The sequence below is a fragment of the Ixodes scapularis genome, unplaced genomic scaffold, assembly GCF_016920785.2.
Source record: "Ixodes scapularis isolate PalLabHiFi unplaced genomic scaffold, ASM1692078v2 PGA_scaffold4__175_contigs__length_147842914, whole genome shotgun sequence".
NCBI lineage: Eukaryota > Metazoa > Arthropoda > Arachnida > Ixodida > Ixodidae > Ixodes > Ixodes scapularis.
In genome coordinates this window covers 29,555,153-29,577,576 of record NW_024609879.1, presented here as the reverse complement: position 1 = coordinate 29,577,576, position 22,424 = coordinate 29,555,153, and the positions used below count along the sequence as shown (strand labels likewise).

The 22,424-nt window shown below is 43.8% G+C and overlaps 1 protein-coding gene and 1 pseudogene across 1 annotated transcript; both read right to left on the bottom strand.

Annotated features, from left to right (window-relative positions):
* Positions 1 to 5,357: 5,357 nt before the first annotated feature.
* LOC115311148 (piggyBac transposable element-derived protein 2-like) lies at positions 5,358 to 6,447 on the bottom strand. Its single transcript, XM_040211234.3, has one exon. It carries the CDS (start codon positions 6,445 to 6,447, stop codon positions 5,467 to 5,469), a length of 981 nt encoding a protein of 326 aa, XP_040067168.1. The 3' UTR covers positions 5,358 to 5,466.
* A 5,916-nt stretch (positions 6,448 to 12,363) lies between these two features.
* LOC115331067 overlaps positions 12,364 to 22,424 on the bottom strand; it is an 89,901-nt pseudogene continuing 79,840 nt past the window's right edge.

The window sequence follows — 22,424 nt, the reverse complement described above, 5'->3', positions numbered from 1 at the left end:
TTTTTATGCATTTTGTAGCTGGAAGAATTCCTGTTTTAAGACTTCTGGTGGGGTATTTTTCTTAGTTCACTTAGTGAGTGACAAGTTTGGTATGAGCGGATTATTTTCCCTTGGTGCGACTGTTCTCAGAAGCTGAGAAACAGGTGGCTTCATCTGAAGCCTAGCCAAAACAGTCGCGGTCTTGTTCCGGAATGAAAAGGGAGGCTTAAAAGTGGGCTTACTTTCAAAGGTTCGTTGAAAATGTGTTCCCCCGACTAGTTGCCGATACGGAAGTTGTAATACGGACCGTATTCTAAGGGAATACATTAGACCTAGGAGATGTCGCCTTTTCTCTTGAAACATACCATTAGCTTCAGCAGAGGCTCAGCACTGGGAATGTGCGAAACGCACCGCTGGCAAGTCGGATCTTTGCGTGATGAATTGGATCCAACATTTCCAGTGTTGCTGCACTCGCTGGTCCGTACACCAAACATACATAATCTAGACGTGACCGCACAATATACCTATAGATTCTTAGAAGACGCCGTCGATCGGAACCCCAAGTCATTAAGGAGAGAACTCTCGGAATATTAAGGGGTTTATGACATTTTTTTTTTGCGTTTTGATATATTGGCTGAAAGAGAGCATAGAGTCGAATATAAGCCCTAGGAACTTATAATTCGTTTTTATCTGTACTGGTGTACTGCATATGGTCAACGAAGTAGTCGGGATCACAACGCGTTTTCGTGAGAAAAAAGCACAAGCAGTCTTCTTCATGGAGAACTTAAATCCTTTATTCTCAGCCCACCATGTGACATTTTTAATAGTCAGTTGAACGCGGCGTTCGCAGATTGAAAGATTACATGAGGAAACAGCGACCTGGAGGTCATCTACATAGAGGAAATATTTAACTCATGGTGGTATGACACGCGATAGAATTGATGTTGAAATTAAACAGAGTAAAACATAGGATACCGCCCTGTGGAACACCATTTTCCTGTACAAACCATCGTGAGTGTACAGACCCCAGCCTTACTCGGAAGGTGCGTCTATCTAAATAGCTCTCAATGGCATGGAACATACGGCCCTGGATACCCAATGTCAATTAAGTTCCTCAAACTTCCATACCCGCCAGGCAGTATCGTGTGCTTTTTCGAGACCGAAAAACACAGAGGCAGGGCTCTTTATTGACAAAACCCTCTCGGACAGTTGTCTCCAATTGAACCAATTGATCCTGTTTCGAGCGGGACGAGCGGGAAACGCACTGGTATTTATCCAGGATGCAATGTTTTTCCAAGTGCTGCATCAGCCGTCTATTAATCGTTTTTTCGAAGGTTTTACAAAGACAGATTGTCAATGCTATTGGCCTGTAACTAGTAACAGCATCTGAGTTCTTTTTTGGTTTAAGTAGAGGGATAATTGTAGCCCTTCTCTATGCTGATGGAAAACGTCCCTCCTCCCATATTATGTGTAAAATGTATAACACCAGATTGAGTGTAAATGGGCGGAGATGATTCAACATGAAGTAGTGGATACCGTCAAAACCAGCTGCCGAGGGTATGACACTTTGAAGGACCATATTTAGTTCAATAAGGTTGAAAGATCTATTATATGGCTCCCGTGCACCACCTGGTACCTTTATGGTCCTGGCTTCTTTCTGTTGTTTTAGCCGAAGAAAGAAAGTGAATAGTGCGTAGAACTTTAAACTAACTCGAAATGTTTCTCGAGAATAACGGCTTGTTCATGTAGACTTTCTGGACATGTTCCGTTGCAGGATAACAGGGTGATGGTGAAAGCAAGATAGGATCCATTGATTTTGTTAATTCGGTCCCAGACCTCTTTCGGGAATGTGTGGCCATTTATTGATGTCGCATACCCTTGGAAATTTGTTCTTTTCGACTGCCGGCCACTGTACCGTGCACGGGCCTTCATTTGTTTAAAGTGAAGAAAATTGCTTGATGTTGGATACAGTCAAAATATGCTAAACCTTGCTTTGTTTTTTTCGTGATTCTGAGCATTCTTTATTAGACAAAGCATTGGGACGGCGTGGGAGGTGTCTCAAGGTAATGAGAATTTCCATTATGGCTGCCTAAAGGATACAATTCATTCAATATTCGTTCACGTCATCAATTGAAAGCTTGTCAAGAGATGTGCATGCGAGTAGTGAGAATTGGCTGAATTCTGACCAGTTTGCCTTCTCAAATTTCCAGCGGCGAGTTCGTGTGGGGAGGGTAATACCTGGGTCATTTCGTCTGAAAACACTCCGCATGCGGTCACTGCCTAAAGGAATATCTGTAACCTGCCATGAAAACAGTGAAAATAAAATAGGTTCACTTATAGAGAGGTCAATTGATGTAAATGAGTTTGTGAGTGCACTTAAATATGTAGGCTTCTTTTCGTTATACAGACACAATTTCACTGACAAAACAAACCATTCGACGATTGCTCCACGAGTATCGCGTCTAGTACTGCCCCATCAAGAATTGTGTACATTAAAATCGCCAAGAATCATGAATAGATGGGGGAATTGAGTAATGAGTAATTCAAGGTGTTAGCACCTTACATGGAAGTTTGGAGGAATGTAAACTGTACAAAGGGTTATAAGGCGGTCTAACAGAATGCGAATAGCCACTGCTTCCAAGGCGGTGTGCAGGGGAACCTCAACACATGCAGCAGATTTTTGCACTACTATGGCCACGAAGCCGCAACAGTGAGAAGAGTGATCTCTATCCTTGCGGAAAAAATAAAAGTGCATAAACACACTTGAATTACTCTCTTTCAGGTGCGTTTCTTTGAGACACACTGCCAGTGGACGATATTACTCCACAAAGGGGCAAACATGTCATAGTTGAACCGGAGACCTCGGCAGTTCCGTTGAAAAAGACTCATTGTCGGTAACATGTTTGAAACTCGGTACCTTGAGTTCGTAGCCCTAGCGTAGGAGCAGCTAAAGCTTTAATGCACCGCTCACAAGATACGGTTCTAAGGAAAATCTAAAAACGAATTTCATAAAAAACGAGAGAAAACATCAATGGGTGAGGATGTCAGAAGGAGGGCAGTTCCGACCAAACCTTTGAGGAAAAACAAATAAAAGTAGTGCCCCAGCGAGGGACTTGCCAATAGTCCTCTGGCTGATCCTTGTGGAGCTGGCCCTCTGACCTCCAAGGGGATCGAGACTTCGGGCTAACACCACTGGCGAGGAAGTCGCCGTTATTCCTCTGTCTCAACTGATCCCTAAGAGTGAGTGAGGTAATGCAGGTGAGCGACAACGAACATTGATTCTGTGAGGTGTGTGAAATGTTAATGAGCATTTTTGGGAGGGTTGAAACAGCATCCACGAATAAGCACTTGCTATATACCAGCCTCAGGACCAGTCGCTTCAGTCTTTTTCTTTGGGGTCTTGACGTTTGACCAGATTTTACCACCCTTCGGGGCAGGTGGAGGCTCCGACGCACAGCTGGAGACATCCATTGCATCAACCTCGCGATGCGAGGAAGATGAAGGGCACCCCTTAAGGCACTGTGGCTTTGTCATCACAGTTTTCTCACGAGGACGTGCGGGCAGACGGCGCGGGGCCGTCGCCTTTGAGGATGCGGTTTGAGTTGGATTCCTCTATTATTGAGGAACTCCAGGTCAGACTCTGGGTACTTGGGGCTTGCGGAAAGCCACGCACAGCCAGAGGTGGGAGTGCGTGCGCCCATGGTACGGGGTCCATTGTGACGCCACTCACCAAACACCCACTAACGCAGGTGCCCCCTACAAAGGTGTAGGTCCTGGGTGAGGTGACTTACTCGGGTGTCGGTGGTGTTTTCGTTGGTTCTTCGTGGGATTGGTGTCGGACTTGCACTGCGGGCCCTCGGAGGGGTAGGCTGCAGGGGCATGCGTTACCCCGCACCTCCACAAAAATGTCACAAATGAGGAGCGATAGCAGGGGAATTACTGAGCAACTTGAACGTTTAATGAGGCGAACTTGTGCCCAAAAGAAGTAAATAGATGATAACATGAGAGCGTCGCGGGCGTCGAAGTTGGCGTAACAGCTGGATCGAACGCTGGGGAGAAACTGACTGCGGCTTGCCACGCGGAGCCTTTTATGTACGCGCGTGGGCTTCTGGAACAATAGCCGTAGAAGGTTCGACGTGCAGAACATTCGGACCTCGAACAGTCAACAAGGTTCTTGAGTTAACCGGAAATCTAAAGTGAAAGAATAAATTAATGACACGCAGCTCCCAGGAATCGAACCTTCAGCTTCCACACAAAAGTCAAGCGCGGTAACCACTCGGCCACGCACGCGCTCACTCGACGACGCGCGTGGCAATAAGGATACCGCATACAGTGAGACTGAAGGGGCAGAACCCATAAACATCGACTTCAAGCAGACGGGGAAGCGACAACAGGACCAGACACAACACAAGACCTCACCCGATGACACGGCTGATGAAGAACCACCGTGGCAAGCAGAGGAACCCAAGAAAAGCCGTGTCGTGAATCGTGACCAAGACCCGAGACCTCCGGGATGGCCTCAAACGTAGACTCGCAATATGTGGCATTCACCGAACTTTTTCTGGAATATAGGCAGCTTAAAAACTGTCGCGCCTATTCAATGCCAGCTTAAATGTCAGGGGGCTAAATATAAAAAAACAAGAACTCCAACGGCTTCTCAGTGACGAAAATATAGACATTCTAGCCCTTCAGCAAACTAAAATTGACGGTAGTGAACAGATTCAGTATGCCTTATAACCTTTTTAATAGGTATGAAATATATGTCAGACAAGCCACTGGTGTGTCGGCAATGTGTTTTATTTTTTTGTTTCTCAGGAATACGATTGACCTGACCGATTTAAAAATCCCGAGAGATGACGAAGGCAGACTTGTTATTTGTAATTTCAGGGCTAACAGTCAACTGTGGCGTGTGCTGGGCATTTAAGATCCTAACGCAATTACGAGAGGGAAGCTTTTCTTCGTCAATTAGAATATAGCTTAAAGTATGATAGGTATAATATGTTACTAGAATACTTCAACCGCGTGTGTAACCCAGAAGATAGTTCATCAGCAATTACAAGTAACGACAGAAGCGCTCAATTTTTGAAATCCATGCTAGATGAAAGTGGGCTGGAGCACGTCGCGGAGATGCAAGGTTTCCAATGCGATTTGCGATTTACTCACTTTAAGCTATCATCACACGCTTGTTTAGACAGGATTTACTTTTCCACGGAAGTTAGCACATGCACCAGGAGATACTCTGTCAAACCGATCTTTTTCACCGATCACTGCCTTGTAACTGTGATTGTCAGCCAAAGAGAAAAGGCGACACGAAAGTTCAACTGGAAACTATCCTCTTCAGTCCCAAGATCAGAAAACTTGCACGATTTGCTTCAAGCTTGTTTATTTGGCACTTGAGCACACAAAAAATCACTGGAAAAAATAGTTCTTTCAAACAAAGAAGGGAAGTTGTGAAACTAGGCTGTCCCCGATTGGGTCCTGTGGGACTCAGTGCGTGTGAAAGGCAACAAAACAGTTGCGGTTCTGGAGGCACAGAAATACACCACACTTCAGACATTTCACCCTTGATTTGCCCGCGCAACCTGGATACCTACACCTCATATGTGATCCAAGCCTTTGATGCTCTGGGAAGTGTCCTGTCATGTCGTATCTGACATCATCTGGAGGAAGCGGAATGATTTTGCTCCTCTGCCGCCCAGTGTGTGTAGTCTCTTCCTCATTGCTCTCCTCTTCCTGCTCTCGCACTCTCTTGGATCCCCGTATTTCTGCTTGAATGAGTGAAATTGCAATGTTCATTTTGAAGTCAAGAAGATCTAGTCTCTGCTGTTTTGGAACGTCAGCTCGTTCACAGTCTCTCTTGTACTCTATCCAGCCGTTACAACAGGCCAAGTCTAAGAAGTGGGCAAAGACGCGGACAGTCCATTTCTTTGTTCGCAAAGAGATCCGATAGTAGGAGACAAACCTGTCAATTAAATCAACCCCGCCCATGTACCTGTTGTACCTTGCAACTGCATCGGGTTGCTTCACTTTTATTTTCTTCTTTTCATCTTTCGACCACCTCTCGCAACTTCCTTCGGGCTCTGTGCCGAATGCAGTGGATAAGACCAAGACAGATTTGTTGTCCTTCCACTTCACAATGCACACTTTGTCGTCACTTCGCACTTTACAGTGTGACTCACCGCGCTGCATTGACCGGTCAGGCGGCATTGTCCCTGCAATGCCACGAGTACGGTTGGCCATCACTGTGCCGGTCATAAAAACATTTTTTTCAATGAGGTGCTCAGCTATCTTCAGGCCCGTAAAATACCTGTCAGTGAACACGAAAGTCTCTCGGTCCCTCCTTAGTGTTTCCAGAAGCTTCTTGACGACGCTTCCCCCAAGTCCAAACTCTCGCATGTCATCATCAGACACTGTGCCCTTGCCAACATAGATGGAAAAGTCCAGAACTAAGCCATCCGGAGATGCCATTACAAAATTTTTAAGGCCGACAGGATTTGGTTTGGAAGGCACACACTGCCGCACGGGACATCTCCCCGAGAACGGAATCATCTGCTCATCGATTGATAGTTCACGAGATCGGGGCAGCTCCAAGCAAGCATTTCTGAACGAGTTCACAATAGGCTCTACGAGAAAGAGCCTGTTTTCTTCTTTTTGTTTTGTGGTTACCGACACCTTGTCAACAAAATGAATGTTGCTTCTCAGTTCAAAGAACCTGTTTCTTGACATTGCTTGTGCAATTAGATCAACACCTAGCACTTGGGACCAGTAGAGCCGAACTCTTGGGAGCTTCAGTACACCCATGGCAATGTGGATACCAACAAACATCTTCAACTCTCTTGAATCCGTTTGAATTGACCTCCCCCCCTTTTCCTGAACGGAATATAGATTTGTCTGGTATGCTAATTCTTCCCAGAAGTCCTCTTGAAAGTATCTAAGAAAATATTTCAATGGTGTGTCTGGCTCCTGGCGCGCCTGGCTGCTTGGTATTTCCTCCTCTTCTCTGATGGTAATGCCGGAAAATCTGATTTCAAAAATAAGAAGTGGGTTTCAGTGCACAGAGCATCTTCTAGTTTACTTGATATACGCGTAGAATACTGAAAGATACATACGCTTTGCTCCTCCACCTTGGCGGAGTCATTGCTGGTGGCCTTTGGTCACTTTGATCGTCTTGGCTGTCGTCACCATCATCACTTTCAGGTTCTGTATCACCACGGCCGTCCACACCATTGGCAAGAGCATCGGTGTCCTCTGAGTCTGTAAGATCAGCGTCACTTTCTTGCAGCAGGGCCTGAATTTCTTCGTCAGTCAGGTACGGTGCTGAAAGCAATCAAGTGGTACTTAGGACCCACAGTACCCGATTGGGGACATCAGATCTAAACAACGCTTAGCAGCAAATAACAACGCAACTATGACACTAAACTGTTCTCAGGCAGTGCTCTGACCTTTCAAAAGGACTGCGACACCCTGAAAGTAACGTTCTGGTGCATATTGCTTGAGAAAAAAAAATTTACTTACCACGAGGACGACGGCGTGCGGATTCCATGGAAGATGCCATCTTGGAACGCGCTGTGCAGCGCTTCTGCTGGACCAGTAGCGCCATCTCACGGAGCGTGCATAAACTAGTGCTTGCAGAGGCGGGAAATTTGAATTTGAAGAGGGGACTCGCATTTGGTGACCAACTGCACGCGCTTAAACCACTGTCCCCGATTGGGGTCACAGGGACTGAGGAGGCTATGGAAATTTAATGTAACGCTGCTAAAAGATGAAGTTTTTACAGATGGTGCTAAAAACCTTTTAAGGAAAGTGACTAAGGATTGCAGTATAAGTTATAAAGAGAAATTGAAGTTTTTTAAACAGGAAGTTTAAGTAATAGCCATAAAAAAGTCGTCTATTTTGAACTACAATGCAGTAAAGCATGAAGAAAATAATTCAGCAGCGCTGGCTAGAACTCTTTAAGGTCTAGAGTGATAAGCCAGGGAGACGGCTACATAGATAAAAGAAGTGAAAGCCAAACTTTAAGCTTTTCAAGATAAAAATTATTGTGGAGCGGAAGTGCAGGCAAGAGCCGAGAAGTTTCTCGTCGGGCAACAGCCCACGATACGTGCGCTGGCTGATGAACGAAAGTTTGCACTGGCAAAAATTAATTTCTGCCGTCGAACGAAGCGGGGGTGTCATAAATGAAAGGGGCGGCATTGAAAGGGCGTTTGTGACGTACCATGGCCAACTGTTCGGAGTCAAAGATATGCCTAAAGATATGACAGCCATCAAAGAACTACTCCGGATAACACCAGAGCTCTCGCAAGGTGTTAAAGAGTGGATGGAAGAAACCATCACGTTGACAGAGATAGAAAGAGCCATCGAAGGCCTCGCCACCCACAAAACGCCTGGTCCTGAGGGTCTCTGTGCAGAAATCTATCAACCATTCCGCGCCCCAATTTTCCCTTTTTATTACGAAGTTATACCTGAAGCTTACGAGCTCAAGGCACTACCACCATCGTTCTTACAATCACATACAAAACTGATACCTAAATCTAATGACGTTGTTCAAAGGCAGGGGGTGTTGGGGTACCGACCTATAGCATTAATTAACGTTGACTATAAAATATTTGCGAGAATGTTATCACGACGAATCTAGCATATAATCTGGGATTCGGTAGGGGACCACCAGACATGTGGAACCAAGGGGACGGCAATTCAGTTTAAGAATCATGTAGCACAAACCGTTCTTGGAAGCGAAGAGTCAATAGCTGTAAAAGTGCCGCCCGTAACGCGTTATGGGCGGCACTAAAACGTTGCTTCTTTTTTTATTTAGAACACATAGCCCGAATGATAATAAAACGTCGTTCGATGAGTCCAAAACGAGAGTTTTGTCAAGGACCATGCCACAAGGAATGGTTGTAATCAAAATCACCAAGAATTAAAAAGGGCTTGGGCAGCAGACCGACGAGTTCTTGAAGTTTTTGCAAATGTAGCGGATTACTGGGTGGCAACTAGAGTGACAGAAGAGTAATGAGGAGGTCAAGAAGAATTTGAACTGCAACTGCCTCAGGTGAAGTCTTTAGAGGGACAGGAGCACAGGCAACTCCACTCTGTACTACCACTGCCACACCACCCGTAGGGTTTGATAAAATGCGGTCCTTTCGGAAACCCTGATGACAATGTAGCACTTTTGCGTGGGTGTCACTCCTATAAGCACAAGGCCACATTACTGAGCTCATCAAAGAAAAATGTACGTCATTAATGTTTTCAAAAAGGCCGCGACAATCCAACTGCATGATGCTAAAATTGTGAACCTTTGCAAAGTTTATAAAAAATAAAAATAACTGTCAAGAGTAAGCAAATTTTCTACGTCTTAAAATCTATCTTTAAACGCGCAGCAGTGTCATTCGGCCTTCCCATGGTGCCACTGGAGACCGGAATTAGAGACTCGGAACATGAGTGGGGTCTGTCCTCGTGGGACCTTGACCCACTCTCGTCCATTGCCCGAACTAGAGCCACAAAGGCTTTTCTACTTGGAGGCCTGTGAACTTGACGGCTACCCCGGTTCCAGAGGTCCACCACAGGGAGTAGGACTACGTCCCCGACCTTGCGGTAGCTGGGATAGAGAAGCAGTGAGTGCAGGACCCTGTGCAAGGAGCGCAGACACCTGCGCTCGGGTGGATCCTGGTGGACCAGCATGCACCCTGTCATCCCGGGGCGGAGCAGTGCGCACCTTTCCAGAGGTACCTTTCGTCTGCGACGAGGTGGCCTCCGTCTGCTCGGTTGATGCATCCGAGCCTTCTGTAAGACACCTCCTCAACCTTGCGAAACCACCTAAACAAAAGAGCCCCTCTGGAAACTCAACAGGCGACGCTTCGCTTCAAGATAGGAAATGTTTTCTTTCACTTTCAGGGTCAGAATTTTCTTTTCTCCTTTGAAGTGTTCACGTGACCTAGAATATGCGGGGTGCTTGCCTTTACAATTGACACATTTCATGTTTTCACGACAGTCGTGGGCGATGTGCTCACAAATACCGCACCTGGCACGTGTCTCACGGCCACGGCAGGACCACGATCCATGCCCAAAGCGCTGACCGCGAAAACAATGAACACAATTAGTATGTAAGGGTGGACCCTACAATTCAAGAAGCCCGCCTTCACGGAAGAAGGTAGGATGTTAAGCTCAGAGGTAAGGACCAGGTTTCGCGTAGGAAGTTCTTTCTTATCTCTACGGATGGTGATGCGCTTTACAGCAACAACACCCTGGCTGCGTGTACCTTCAACAATCTCTTCCTCCTGACTCTCCATCAGGTCGTCCTCAGATATAACCCCGCGAATGGTGTTGAGCGTACAGTGTGCAGAGACGCTCACTTTCGCGTTAAGGATATGACTAAGGCACAGAAACGCTGCTGCCTGATTTTTCTCAAATACTTCCATCAAATGGTCCCCAGAAAAAGTCTTTTTTTTTTTCATTAAACATTTCTCCTAAAAGTTTCTTAAGTCCTTAGCCACAAGAAAAGGGGAAAGTTTCGACATCGGATTCGTCTCAACATCGGAATGTACAATGAAAAACTTAGTAACATAGTCGGTGTTATTCTTGTCCAAAGGTGGGAGATATGCGTCGGTGCGGACCCTTTTGGGGGGCTGATCAGAAGATTTAATTTTGGAACCCATATGAATTGGGAGGTTTTCGGAACCTGTGGGTGCAGCTCACCACGGAGCCGAACGACGGATAGTTAACGGACCTTAGCAGAAGGGGTTTTGTGGAACCGTTACTCTACTAGCACAGCCCAATAGTAAAACTTGTCTAATATAGATCAAGACTTAGATTACGATTTAAATATTGGCTTAAATCATCGTGATTTTATTCGCCCCCCGCCAAGGTGAAAAAAGTATGATTTCTTATATAAAAGGAAATCGTATTTATTTGATTTCAAATAAATTCATTCCGTTTAAATCACTGAAGGTCAAGATAATGGTTCTTAAAATGTATGCATTCTTAAACGCAAAAATTAATTGACTAATCTGTTAAATCACTAATATTAACGAGGTAGAAATAATTACTCTAAATTTAAAGCAATTTAATCAACAACTCTATTAATATATTAGAAGGAAACCATCTTAATATTTTTTTAAGTTAGTAATAAAGCTCAATATTTTTTCTTTCCCATTTCTGACTTCCTTATAAAAGACAATAGTCTTTTTATTTTGTTGTTTCTTTCTTTAGCGTTCTCATTTTGCTTACGCAACTAACTGGAAGGTAGAAATAAGGTTCACCGCCCTGATTGCTCAGAAGAGCTGTGCTCGATGCCAGCGTTCAGACTGATGTAAATATTGTTCCTTTGATGATTACTTCATTTAAGTATAAAGACATGAAAATGAAAAGAAAGAATCAAATGGTCAATAAATGATAAATGAAAATATAACTTTAAGAATATTTTTGCGCGAAATATTTGACTTAAATATCAAACTGGTTGAATTTAAATTATGATTTAAATAATGATTAAATCGTCTCGATTTTTACTTTCCACCCTGGTTCATACATTTGTTTCCTTCTATAACAAGCATATGGAACAAGCTACCAAATAAGATTTTGTCCATCACCTCTACAAAAGTGTTCTTCAATAATTTATGCTGTTTCATGTTTACGTTTTTTTCCCCTTTTACATAGTATTATAACTGAAATTTGTGCATGCTCATGTCAAATTATTCTATATTTGTATTCTTTGAAACGTATAAAAGTCTCCTCTTTGCAGTATTACATATTAGGCGCTGCATGGCAACCTAAAAAAAATATACCAAAGCATAGGCAGTACTTCATCTTACTTATATTTTAGAAGTGGCGCCACAAGACGAGCTTAGAGAATTCAAAGACGGTGGAGTTTTATCAAGGTGAGCATAATATTCTCGGATCTGACATTCTCTCAATAGTATCCACGTTGGATGAGGGTAGGTAGTATAATTAAAATGGCGCGGTAGAATGTTAAGCACACGTATCGCTCACCTGAGCATGTTCATGTTTGTTTCTAGCTCCTATGGCTTGGGACGCCACATTTTAAAGGAATGCAGGATGAGAATTTGAAATACTCTGCATATCTTTGTGAGCGCATGGGGCAACCCAATCAAATTGTTCAAGATAAGACATACCAGGCAATACTTTATTGATGAATTATATCTTTCTAATAGTAAACACAGATCCTTTTGCCTTTTCAATGTTTACTGCCACATACTAGGGGTAGTGAGCATGCTCTTAGTAAATATTTTTGTTTTATTACTAAGGAATACGCAAAATAGCGACGTTTGAAGATTTTTGAGCACCTCATGCTGTTTACACGACAGAGGACGTGACACCGGTAGAGCTCCTCCTAAAAAGCCAGTTCTAATTTGAGCTGTAATCATCATCATCCTAATGAGCATTGTCTGTAGTGGTCGTTGTCGTCGTTGTGGTCGTTTCTGGTGTAGGCGAGGTCGGTACCTGAGGCAGAGCAGTGCTGTAATTCCCACACTTGTCTCTGAAACATATCTAAAAAAAAATACTCCGAATTAGAAAATCAGCACGAGCTTTGTTTTCGACAGCAGCACAATGAAGCTCATAAAAAGTAATAGAATGCAAAAATAAATGTGTGTGTGTATAATATATCAATTCTATGCTTAAAAGAGTCCGAAATGTCACGCAAAGCTTCTTGGCCATGCGAACAATTTTCGTTTAATTTGACAATTTGGCCGTTTTAACATTTCACATTGTAGCATCATACTGTTTTGCAGAGTGGAGTATGTTTGCGCTAGACTAAACCTCTAGCCGAACGTTTGAATGTTAGGCTAAAAAAACATGCGCTCTCTCTCAAATCCGCGCCATCGGGACATATCGCCGTGCATATAAGGGACAGTGGTAGTTTCCTGTTGTGTGCAAACCCCGGGATCGTGAGGCTGTTTCATCAGAGAACACGTGAATTATTGGAAGCTGAGGTCATCGTGTTCCGTCAGTGACCTTGCCCTCGAAGAATCTACAGTACCTGCATTGTTTTTACTAAACTTATTTTTTCTATTCATGGTTTCATGTCTTGTGAGTTTTCTGTATTAGATTTTTTTTTATCATGTTTTATTAGTCACTCTACAGGATAAACGTAATAACTGAATCGAGCTAGATTTGCAAAAATATTCCTTTAAAACGTTATTTTTGTCCTCGTATCTTTTTTTTAATTATTAAAACGCAAGTTGAGAGTAGAGCTTACGTCCAGATTTCTACTTGCCGTTTGACTTTCACGCTTACAACATTTGGGGCAAAAACGTTTTTTTTTTTTTAAATTTGTTTCATATCTGTCAAATATCAACTTGACTCAGTAAGCACATGCACTCAAGAAAGGAAGTAAGAAAAGAGGAAGACCAAGAGGTGAACTTGGCTGATTCACTCGGTTGGCTACCCTGTGTAGGGGGAGAGGAATTGGGAGAATAAAGGGGAGTTTGAAAAAGGAGGAGAAAATGAAATGGGTAAAAGTTACACTTGTCGCGAACACATACACACGGCACTATTGATGAACATTTAGGTTCATCGTTTATAAACAGGTGCCAGGCCTGTTTACTTAGAACACGAGGTTTTGTGGCCTTTGCTTTTTTATGTGGCTTGCTCAAGGCACCAAGCAGCTTTGGCACAGATAAGGACAGGCTATCAAGGTATGCCAATGTGCTTTTGAGTTTGGTGCTTTCTACATCGTAGACACAACAAACGCAAATGCTGTGCTGAATTGTTTTAATTAGATCACAACTGGGACACTGGCGTTGCGGCTTGATCTATTTGGGGAAGGAACTTTTGTGTATACGCTCGACCGAGTGTTAGTCAAAAAATGACAGTCTATCCGCATTGGCATGTCAGTTTGCATTTTGGGGACGACCTGGGATTCAAAGCGCTTGGCCCAGGTTGCCCCTCCAACAATCGTCAGTGGTCATCTGCACCGCGAGGGGGCCAAGGGCAACTGGCCACGCCAGCGGCGCTGCTCGCTCGTGAAGGGCCGTCCCAGCGTGTGCGCGGGGATGTTGGGATCGCGGCGCGGGCGATAATGGTCATTCAATGTTTACGTGTTGCTGAACCGGTGGGCTGTTTCTTCCCTGAGACGGGTAGCAACAAGGGAAAGCCCACACTGGCGCCCAAACGTGAAATGCTGCCTGCTTGTCTGAGGGGATGGCCGCGAACTGGGTTCGTTCTTACTTTTTACACAGTAATTGTTACGTTCCTAAGTGTTCCCACATTTGCTGGGCTTTTTCTCCGAATACGCCCAAGCATGCATATCTCCTTCGACCCGCGGAAACCTTCACTACTACAAGATGTCGTATACAGAGGACGCCGTCAAAAAACGTGAGTTATGACGACGACTTGACACTCGGCGCACTCGCGAATAAGGCCGCCAGCGCCAAAGGAAAAAACGGGCGCAAACCTGCAGTCTTGGTCCCCGCAGGCCATCATCAGAGGGTGGTTCAACAGAACTAAGAATGGCCATGGCCAGGCGTCTTCAGTTAAAACGGGAGGGGATGACGCGCTCAAGCCCTGCACCCGCTGGAACACCGTCTCACAGGAACTACCTACGGCTCTCTCATAGCGTTCAAGTTTTTTCGGGGTACGCTAGTAGAATATCAGTCACGATGTTCGTCTCGGAACTGCGGTACTGCCATGCTGCATCGGGAATTGACGACAAAACCATGGTTCCTCGCCTTTTGTCGGTCGCATTCACTGATAGCGCAGCGCTCTGGAGAAGGAGTCAAGGAAGTTTCTCGAGTATGGCGGATTTTGTTTCGAGATTCAAAGCGGAGTTCCTGCCACCGAATTACAATCTCCGGATCTAAGGTGAGCTCCGTGCTCGTACAAAACTCCCGCAGGAGTTGCTCATAAAGTTTGTGACGGCCCTCCAAGGGCGTATGACCTTGCTGACGCGGCGGCCCCAGATGCACAAAAAGTATCGCGGGAGGTCCGTCAGAGCACCCAATGCTTTCACCCACATCTAAAGGGGGCGTAGTTTTTGGCATAGTGACGCGATGACACGGTCCGCGTCGACGATTCAGGCCGACATCCTTGCTAAACTCGGGTACCGGCCTCCTCCAACAAGAAATACCGCCCTTGAACCACCATTTGCTTGACATGAAGACCACGACGAGTACGAAAGGCATAGTGAGTATTACAGATCGACCGACTTTACAGCTCCCCGAGCCATTGATCCTCGCGCGCACGAATCTCGAAAACGCTTGGGGAACAAGCGCGCAGGTGCAGAATATCCTAGCCGATAAGCGTTCTCACAACCCGCAGCAAGTTCGCGGGCGAAATGCGGAAACTGGGAACAGATCACAGCCCCCTTCCTACAGGACCCGTGGATATGGTTGTAACCAGGCCTGGCTCCACTGTTCCCGGTGCGGCCTTCAAGGAGTAACCACATTAAGAGAGATGACTCAGTGGGTAAATCATCTGTCTGTCTTTAAGGCATCGGCGCTTGGGCTTTCGCCTTCAAGTCGTCTTTGGGATAACATAAGAGACCCTGTGACATTTTTATGAAAAGTCAAGCGATTTTCAGAAATTTTCAATGCGGAAATGGCGGCCGGCGGAGCGCTATAATACATGGAGCTCTGTGGCGCCAGCTACCGAAAGAGGGTGAAACTGGTACTAATTTTTCAATTGAAATTTTTTGAAAATCACAATTTTTGAATAAGATAACGCTTCATGCTGCAGCTTAGGCATCTGGTTCAAACCGCTAGCGCTACATTTTGACGACGAATGAAGGTTAGAGAATAAGCAGTTTATTTTCGAAGTAAAAAAAAACAACTGCGCATTTTTGTTTTGGGATTTGTACATCTTACACCGTGACAAAGGTGTAGTCCTGGGCAATGTCAATAAGAAAAAGTTACATTGTTGAGAGTCGTATTTGCAATCATGAGGTAATGGGTTCAATTCCCCTAAGGGTGCGTTCGATCGACCCTTTTTTCTTGAATCATTCACTCATCACTCTCGTGCACATGCGCATTCGCTTCAAATTCCAAATCCAGTTTCTTTTCTTTCCTTTTTTGTTTGAGGGAGTGGTGGGTGCCGCAGGAAGGCTATTGCATGCAATAGAAACGTTTAGAGCCGATTTTCTTTTAGAGCGCAGCTCTTAGGGGTTTGTTTCCGGCTTGAGCGGCGTCGTTGTTGGAGTCGCCGTCGGCGTAACAGCGCGTTGTATTATGGGGAATTTTATATAATGACGTCACGTGTGACGTCAGGAGGGCTACCCTCGTGAGGGTCACGAGGGTTACCCTCAAGAAGGTCTCGAGGGTTAAGAGGGCTCCCGTCACGAGGGTTACCCTCACGAAGGCTACGAGTTACCCTCCCTAGGGTTATGAGTTACCCGCGCAAGGGTTACTCTTTTGGGGGTCACGAGGGTTATGAGGGTTACCCTCGCGAGAGCCACGAGGGTTGCACTCATGAGGGCCACGAGAGTTACCCTTACAAGGGTCAAGAGGGTTACGTGGGTCACCCTCTCGAGGTTCACGAGGGTTACGAGGGTCACTCTCACGAGGTTCACAAGGTTAGCCTCACGTGGGTTACGAGGGTTACCCTCAAGAGGGTCACGAGAATTGCCCTCACAAGTGTCACTAGGGTTACGCTCACAAGGGTCGCGAGGGTCACCCTCAAGAGGGTTATGAGTGTTACCCTCACGAGGTTCACGAGGGTTGCCCTCACGAGGATTATTCTCATGACGTCACACGTAACGTCTCGTGTGACGTCATTATAGGAAGCACGTGACGTATGATATGACGTGTGACGTTGCGTGACGCTACACGCATTAGACATTGCCAATACTTCCGCTAAATTCCGCTAAATCTGTCGGAAAAAAATTCCTGCTAAATTTAGGGGAACATTTTTCCCACTAAATGTAGCAGGGAAGGAACAGGGGCATACTTTTCCCTCCGTACCATCCTCTCCTCCTCTTCGAGAGTTGCGCTCTAATTCGGCGTTACAGGAAATTGTAAACGTCTTTGATATTTTGCTGAATACTTTCAACGCAATATAACTGTAGCCACACATCTCAACACGGGTTTGTATGTCATACCGGAATTCACAAGGACAATTAAAAAAAAGTACTCCCCAACCAGTATTCATCCTTAGATTTATTGAAAAAAATTCCGCGGAAGTACAAAACGATAAACCCAGAGGTAAAATGGAATGAGGAACACACGTCTTCCGCTTGCAGAATCCAATGACGTCCGCCGATGAGTGCACACTCAAGAAACACATAGTCAAGAGTTCAATATCTACAATATTCTTAGGCCGTAATGGTGAGCATTTGAAAAATAGCAATTGAGTGTTATTTTTTTAACGATACTTCTGTAACGAGGCAACATGGTTTTCTTATATCTATTAAAGTCTGGGATACTACGCTGTCACATTCTTTTTTTTTTATTTTGAAGAACAGTTTCGCCTTCGCTAGCAACAATTGTATTCCTGAACGAAATCTTGGACTTGGATTGAAGGGTTGTTCATTTTGTTTTCCAAAATGACCAACTGATACTTAACAAAACAAAAGCTGATCTACATCTTTAAATAAAATATGACTTCTTGCTGCCTCCTTCTGTGTATCTCCAGTTCCTCTCCGTTCAGTAGAAGCAGACTTGGACTAGAAACTTTTGGCCAGTTACGCATGCATATTGGTTTAAGAAAATAATGATATACAAGTCTATTCGTGAGTAAAGGTCGACATTCTAGAGGCCCACCAAAGTTTGGGTAAGATCGATGCTCTTGACCGCGAGCCGCAGTTTTTAGTGCATGTACTTTGTGACTAGGATGCGCGACCATCATAAACAGGCCGACCACGCGTTCAAAAGAGTAGTCATAAAAAATGTTTGGAATCACGCGGAAAAGAAACATTTTTACTCATAACGAGGTAAGCTGTATTTTATTATTACTAGTTATAACTCTTGGAAATTACTGATCGTCAACGATATAAAAGGCCCACTCCACTTACCCTTCCATTGCCACAAGGCATTCCATCTACGTGGCGTTGAGTGAAGTAATGTGTGGAATTGTTGACTCTCGTATAACACAGGAATTTGCAATTTTCTTCAAATATCTTGGTCTGTCGAGCAAAACATTCGATCATTTAATGAAACTTTATGTCTATTCAGAGCAATATTATGTCTTGCTTCGTTTGGAGCAAGATCTAGACTTCCAAAAAACACATTGTTCATTGGAAAAACGTCGCGCTTTCTGCAAAAAATGCAAGCTTGATCACTCTTACAAAGATTGGGAGCCCAAATAGTGTGATGGGCCTTCCACTTATGGGCGTTCGTGGCTTTGTAGGAGCCACAGCCGCTGTGGTAGAATACAAGGGCGTCCGAACAGTGCCGCCTTCCTAAGATTCGCTGCCCTCTCTGACAACACGCCGTGAGATGGCGCATCATAACCGCAAAGGCCGAGAAGCGCGCGACCGCGCCTTTGAGTGCCGCGCTAATGAGTTTGCTTTTGCTTGTTAGCTTTGTTTGACCCTGGATAGCTCGACTATTAACAAAGAAAAAAACCTGAATAGCTCAGTCGGTGAAGCATTTGGCTCACAATCTCAATAATGTGAGTTCAAGTCGTGCGATGACTAAGGTCTTTTGATATGGTTTCCTAAGGACTTAATGCTTTTTGGTGCACGGCTTTCAATACGCCCGGCCGTTACAGCCGGGCGTTCATCCAAATGCTGGAGATATCCATGAAAATCAGCTGATAGAGCGCATTCTGTGTTATTAATGTAGGTGCTAGATGGGGCAGCGAAGGAAATGGCCTGTTCGTTTGATTGTTTCTTTACATCGGACACAAAAGATTTTGGGTAAAGGACAAAAGGCAGATACATTTTGAGGAAGCCCAGTCACTGTAAGGCACTGCTCAACAGACAATAAAATAAAACTGTTAAAGAGCACAAAAAAAAGCATTGGCAAAAACAAGAACACATTAGTCGACATCTTATTTTATCAATAAATAAAATTACTCGGGACATATTGTACAGCGAATATGTTGATTGGAAGCGCTCAAATGAACTATTAAAGGTAATTTTTCTATCGCTGTGCAAAATGTATGCGGGGGCAGATCAAGGCGTGAACTTAGGCCAGTCAATGCCGAATCAAAATAAATAAAACAACACAAAAGAGACACAGCACAAGTGAAAACCACACACACGCACAGCGCTGACACTCGTACCAAATTATTCTTTATTAATCATAATATTATGAAAGTCGGCAGTAGCTATGACTACCATATATTATGCTTTTCTTTTCAACATAAAGTGCCTTGCCTATCATGCCCATTGGAAAATGTGAGTACGTAATTAGGATGGCGAAAGTGGCATAGACGCATATCGTAACATATCGTATTATGGAAAAAGTGATAACGAGTGGTGTGACGTAATATAGTGGATTCATGATGTATCCTGATGGATGAGATGACATAAGCATGGTGATTCTATGATGGCCACAACATGCTTACTCCCACACCCGTTATGACTTTTTCTATGACACGATGTGTTACCACGTGCTTGTGGGCTGTCGCCATCATCATAAGTTAGCTCGATTTTCCAATACGGATATTTTAGATTTGACTTAACGAGAATCGATAATTGGTATCCAACGCACAAATTATAGATCGCACGCCATTTCTGCCCTAATTCTGCATGGCAATTAGTTTTTTATAACTTGCCGACATTGCTTCATTACGTCGTCATCGACCACATGATCATTCGTTTTTAACTAAAACACTGCACGCTTATTTCGTTTAGGTGATGGTGTCCTTGTTTTATTTAATATTGTACTGCGCTTTTCATGTGCCGGGACACTGAACTTAGTTTAGCTTTTTTATTGGAAGCTTCTTGTTCAGGATCCTGGGCGGAAATTTCTTCTTATTATGTATGAAGTTCGAACTTCAATTGGGACTCGTGTTCTTTCATAACAAGCTACATCTGCATAAAAATAAATAAATAAGTAACATGAAGCAGGACAGGACATCACTCCCTCAAAACATTAATTAAAACACCGTCAAAGAAATTTGTCAGGCTGGTTAAGAAAGGCCGCCAACATCGGAAATAGTAACTGATTTTGTGCTAACACAAACATAACGATATGATGAAGAAAGAAAAATACGCCAGGAGTTCCTCTAAGGCTCTTATTTAGATGCTTGTCCTATACTTGAATATTAATTACTTGGAAAAGGTGGCAACACTTAATGCAGCCCATAACTTAGTGTCCCGATGGAGCTCTCCATAAAGGCCTAGGGCTCAGAAGCCCTGCCTGTCTGGCCTTCCGAAATTTTGTCACAGAAAAGAGGATTTTGTAAACTAACAACTTCTCAAGCCACATATTTGCAACTATATGTTACCTCGCCTAAAATCCGGTTTCGTCCTACGTTTTAATTTGAATTGCAGAAGAGATTTAGTTTTCAAAGTGCTGAAGAGACAATCGCTACACTGAACCTGGAAGCAGCTTTAACGCTGCCGGAAATAATTTGCAGGTACCTAATCACAACTGGACGCGAGGTAGGCTAAGACACTCCTTGAGAAATGAGTCAAGAGGAGCTCTTATTATTTTTTTAATTGTTCCCTCCAACACTTAATACAATATACTTTGAAAAGACTACCGACTAGGTCTCTAGACTTGACTATGAAATTGTTCGAGCTCTTATCGATACAGGGCTTTGCTACAGAAGCTTTGAGACGTCATTCTGCAGTACCTTTCTTCACAAGCTTTGACTGTGTGGAATCATTACTAACGAAATACATTGTAGTTTTGTTTTATGACTAGGCTTTATAAAATAACGTCCTGCGCTCTCCATGTCTTATAACCTCCTTGTATTGTCGTATCGCGGTTCCATCTTCTTGGACATTGGACCATCACGGCCTCTGGGGGTCTGTTTGGTGCCGAAGGTTGTAGTGGCGTGCAATGTGTCGGCAAATGTAAGACAAACAAGCTATTTTGAGGGCAGATTTTTTTGTTTTTGTTTTTTAAACAGTATTATGTACGCGAATGGTTCAAATGGGGTGGATGTCACGGCGAGCTTGGGGGGGGGGGGGGGGGGGATTGTTGCAGCTTGTACGTCCGCAGTCGGGATAAAATTCGAACTTAGGCGTCTTAGTTGCAATGTTTTGCTGTATCGGTTGAACTTTGTCACAGTGCCTGCACGTAAAGTGAATGCTCTGTGCAATATTTGTTTTATTTTCGTTTCACCTCACATTAAGGTTTTTTGTTTTCTACATAAAACAGTTATTTATTACACTTACGCCGTCTCGGTCTATTTCCTGTCTCCTCTCAGGAATTCCGCCACTATGGCGTGGACATATTGCCCGAGAGATATACCGATATATCTTAAAAACCACAGAGACGCCCAAGCTCGATGAGCTCTATTTTTCGAGCTAAACACGAAGATGCATATTAAAATATTGTGATTTAAAACAGGTCACACAAATCAATTCTTGCATTTATGAACTATGATTTTTTTCTAAAAAAACAATATTTTCTACTAAAACGCCAATATAGTGTTTTTTAAAATATTAAGTTCAGCTATTGAACTTTCTAAACTTCTAGCATTTCAGCTACGATATTACAGGATATAATGTGCACAACTGAATGACTTGAATATATTTATAGTGCTTCTGTTGGACTTTTTGTATGCGCATAATGGTTTTAAATATATCTTGGCAGGTCGAGATATCCATTTCAAACCCGAGACGGGTTTGAAAGGAGTCATTCACCAGCATGACTCTGTTTTTACCTTCACTTCGCAAAACTCACCCGGTCAAGGTTTATATGAAATCGACCTAGAAGGTTAGTTCGACGAATTCTATAAACAAATAAAACTCCTAAAATTTAATTACATTAAAACAATTTCACGGTGTCCACATAGATCTAGACAAAAAAAAAACAAAAAAAACATAGAGACAAAGCCACTGAAGAAGAGTGTGTCAAACATGCTGCCTTCGGCAATCGGGGAGAAGGCTAATTTCAACCGCGGTCATTTCTTACTCCGTGAATGAAGAACAAATAAGTATTTCCATTAGTCTCAATCCTTTTCCTTTTTCTAGATATTGACTTCCCTGGAACATATATTTGTTAACTCAAAACTAGAAATTCGGGTGTCTCTTCCCTCTTAATTTGAGACGAAATCACGCATGTATAGATAGCTAGGCCTCTCCGAATACTAAAATAATTGATTTGTTGCATCTTACAGAGAAGCCCTTTATTCCAGGGGCGTGCGGATGTAGCCTCTTGCATAAATCTGTCATGTTCAGTCCCACGCCCGGAAGTTGGCCAGGTGCTTGGAAGGCTTGCTTCGACTTCACTTCGTAACATTCTCTCTTCTGACGTCTGAAAATATTCGAACGTTTATGAGTATCAATGCTAAAAATGAGTGTACACAAACCCCATCATGCTTATGGGTGGTCTAACGATTCGTAATAAAATTGTTTTAATCTTATTAAAAAAGTCGAA

What these genes read in the sequence shown, in the direction of transcription:
- LOC115311148 (XM_040211234.3), bottom strand. Translation starts at nt 6,447, where the DNA reads ATGGCATCTCCGGATGGCTTAGTTCTGGACTTTTCCATCTATGTTGGC.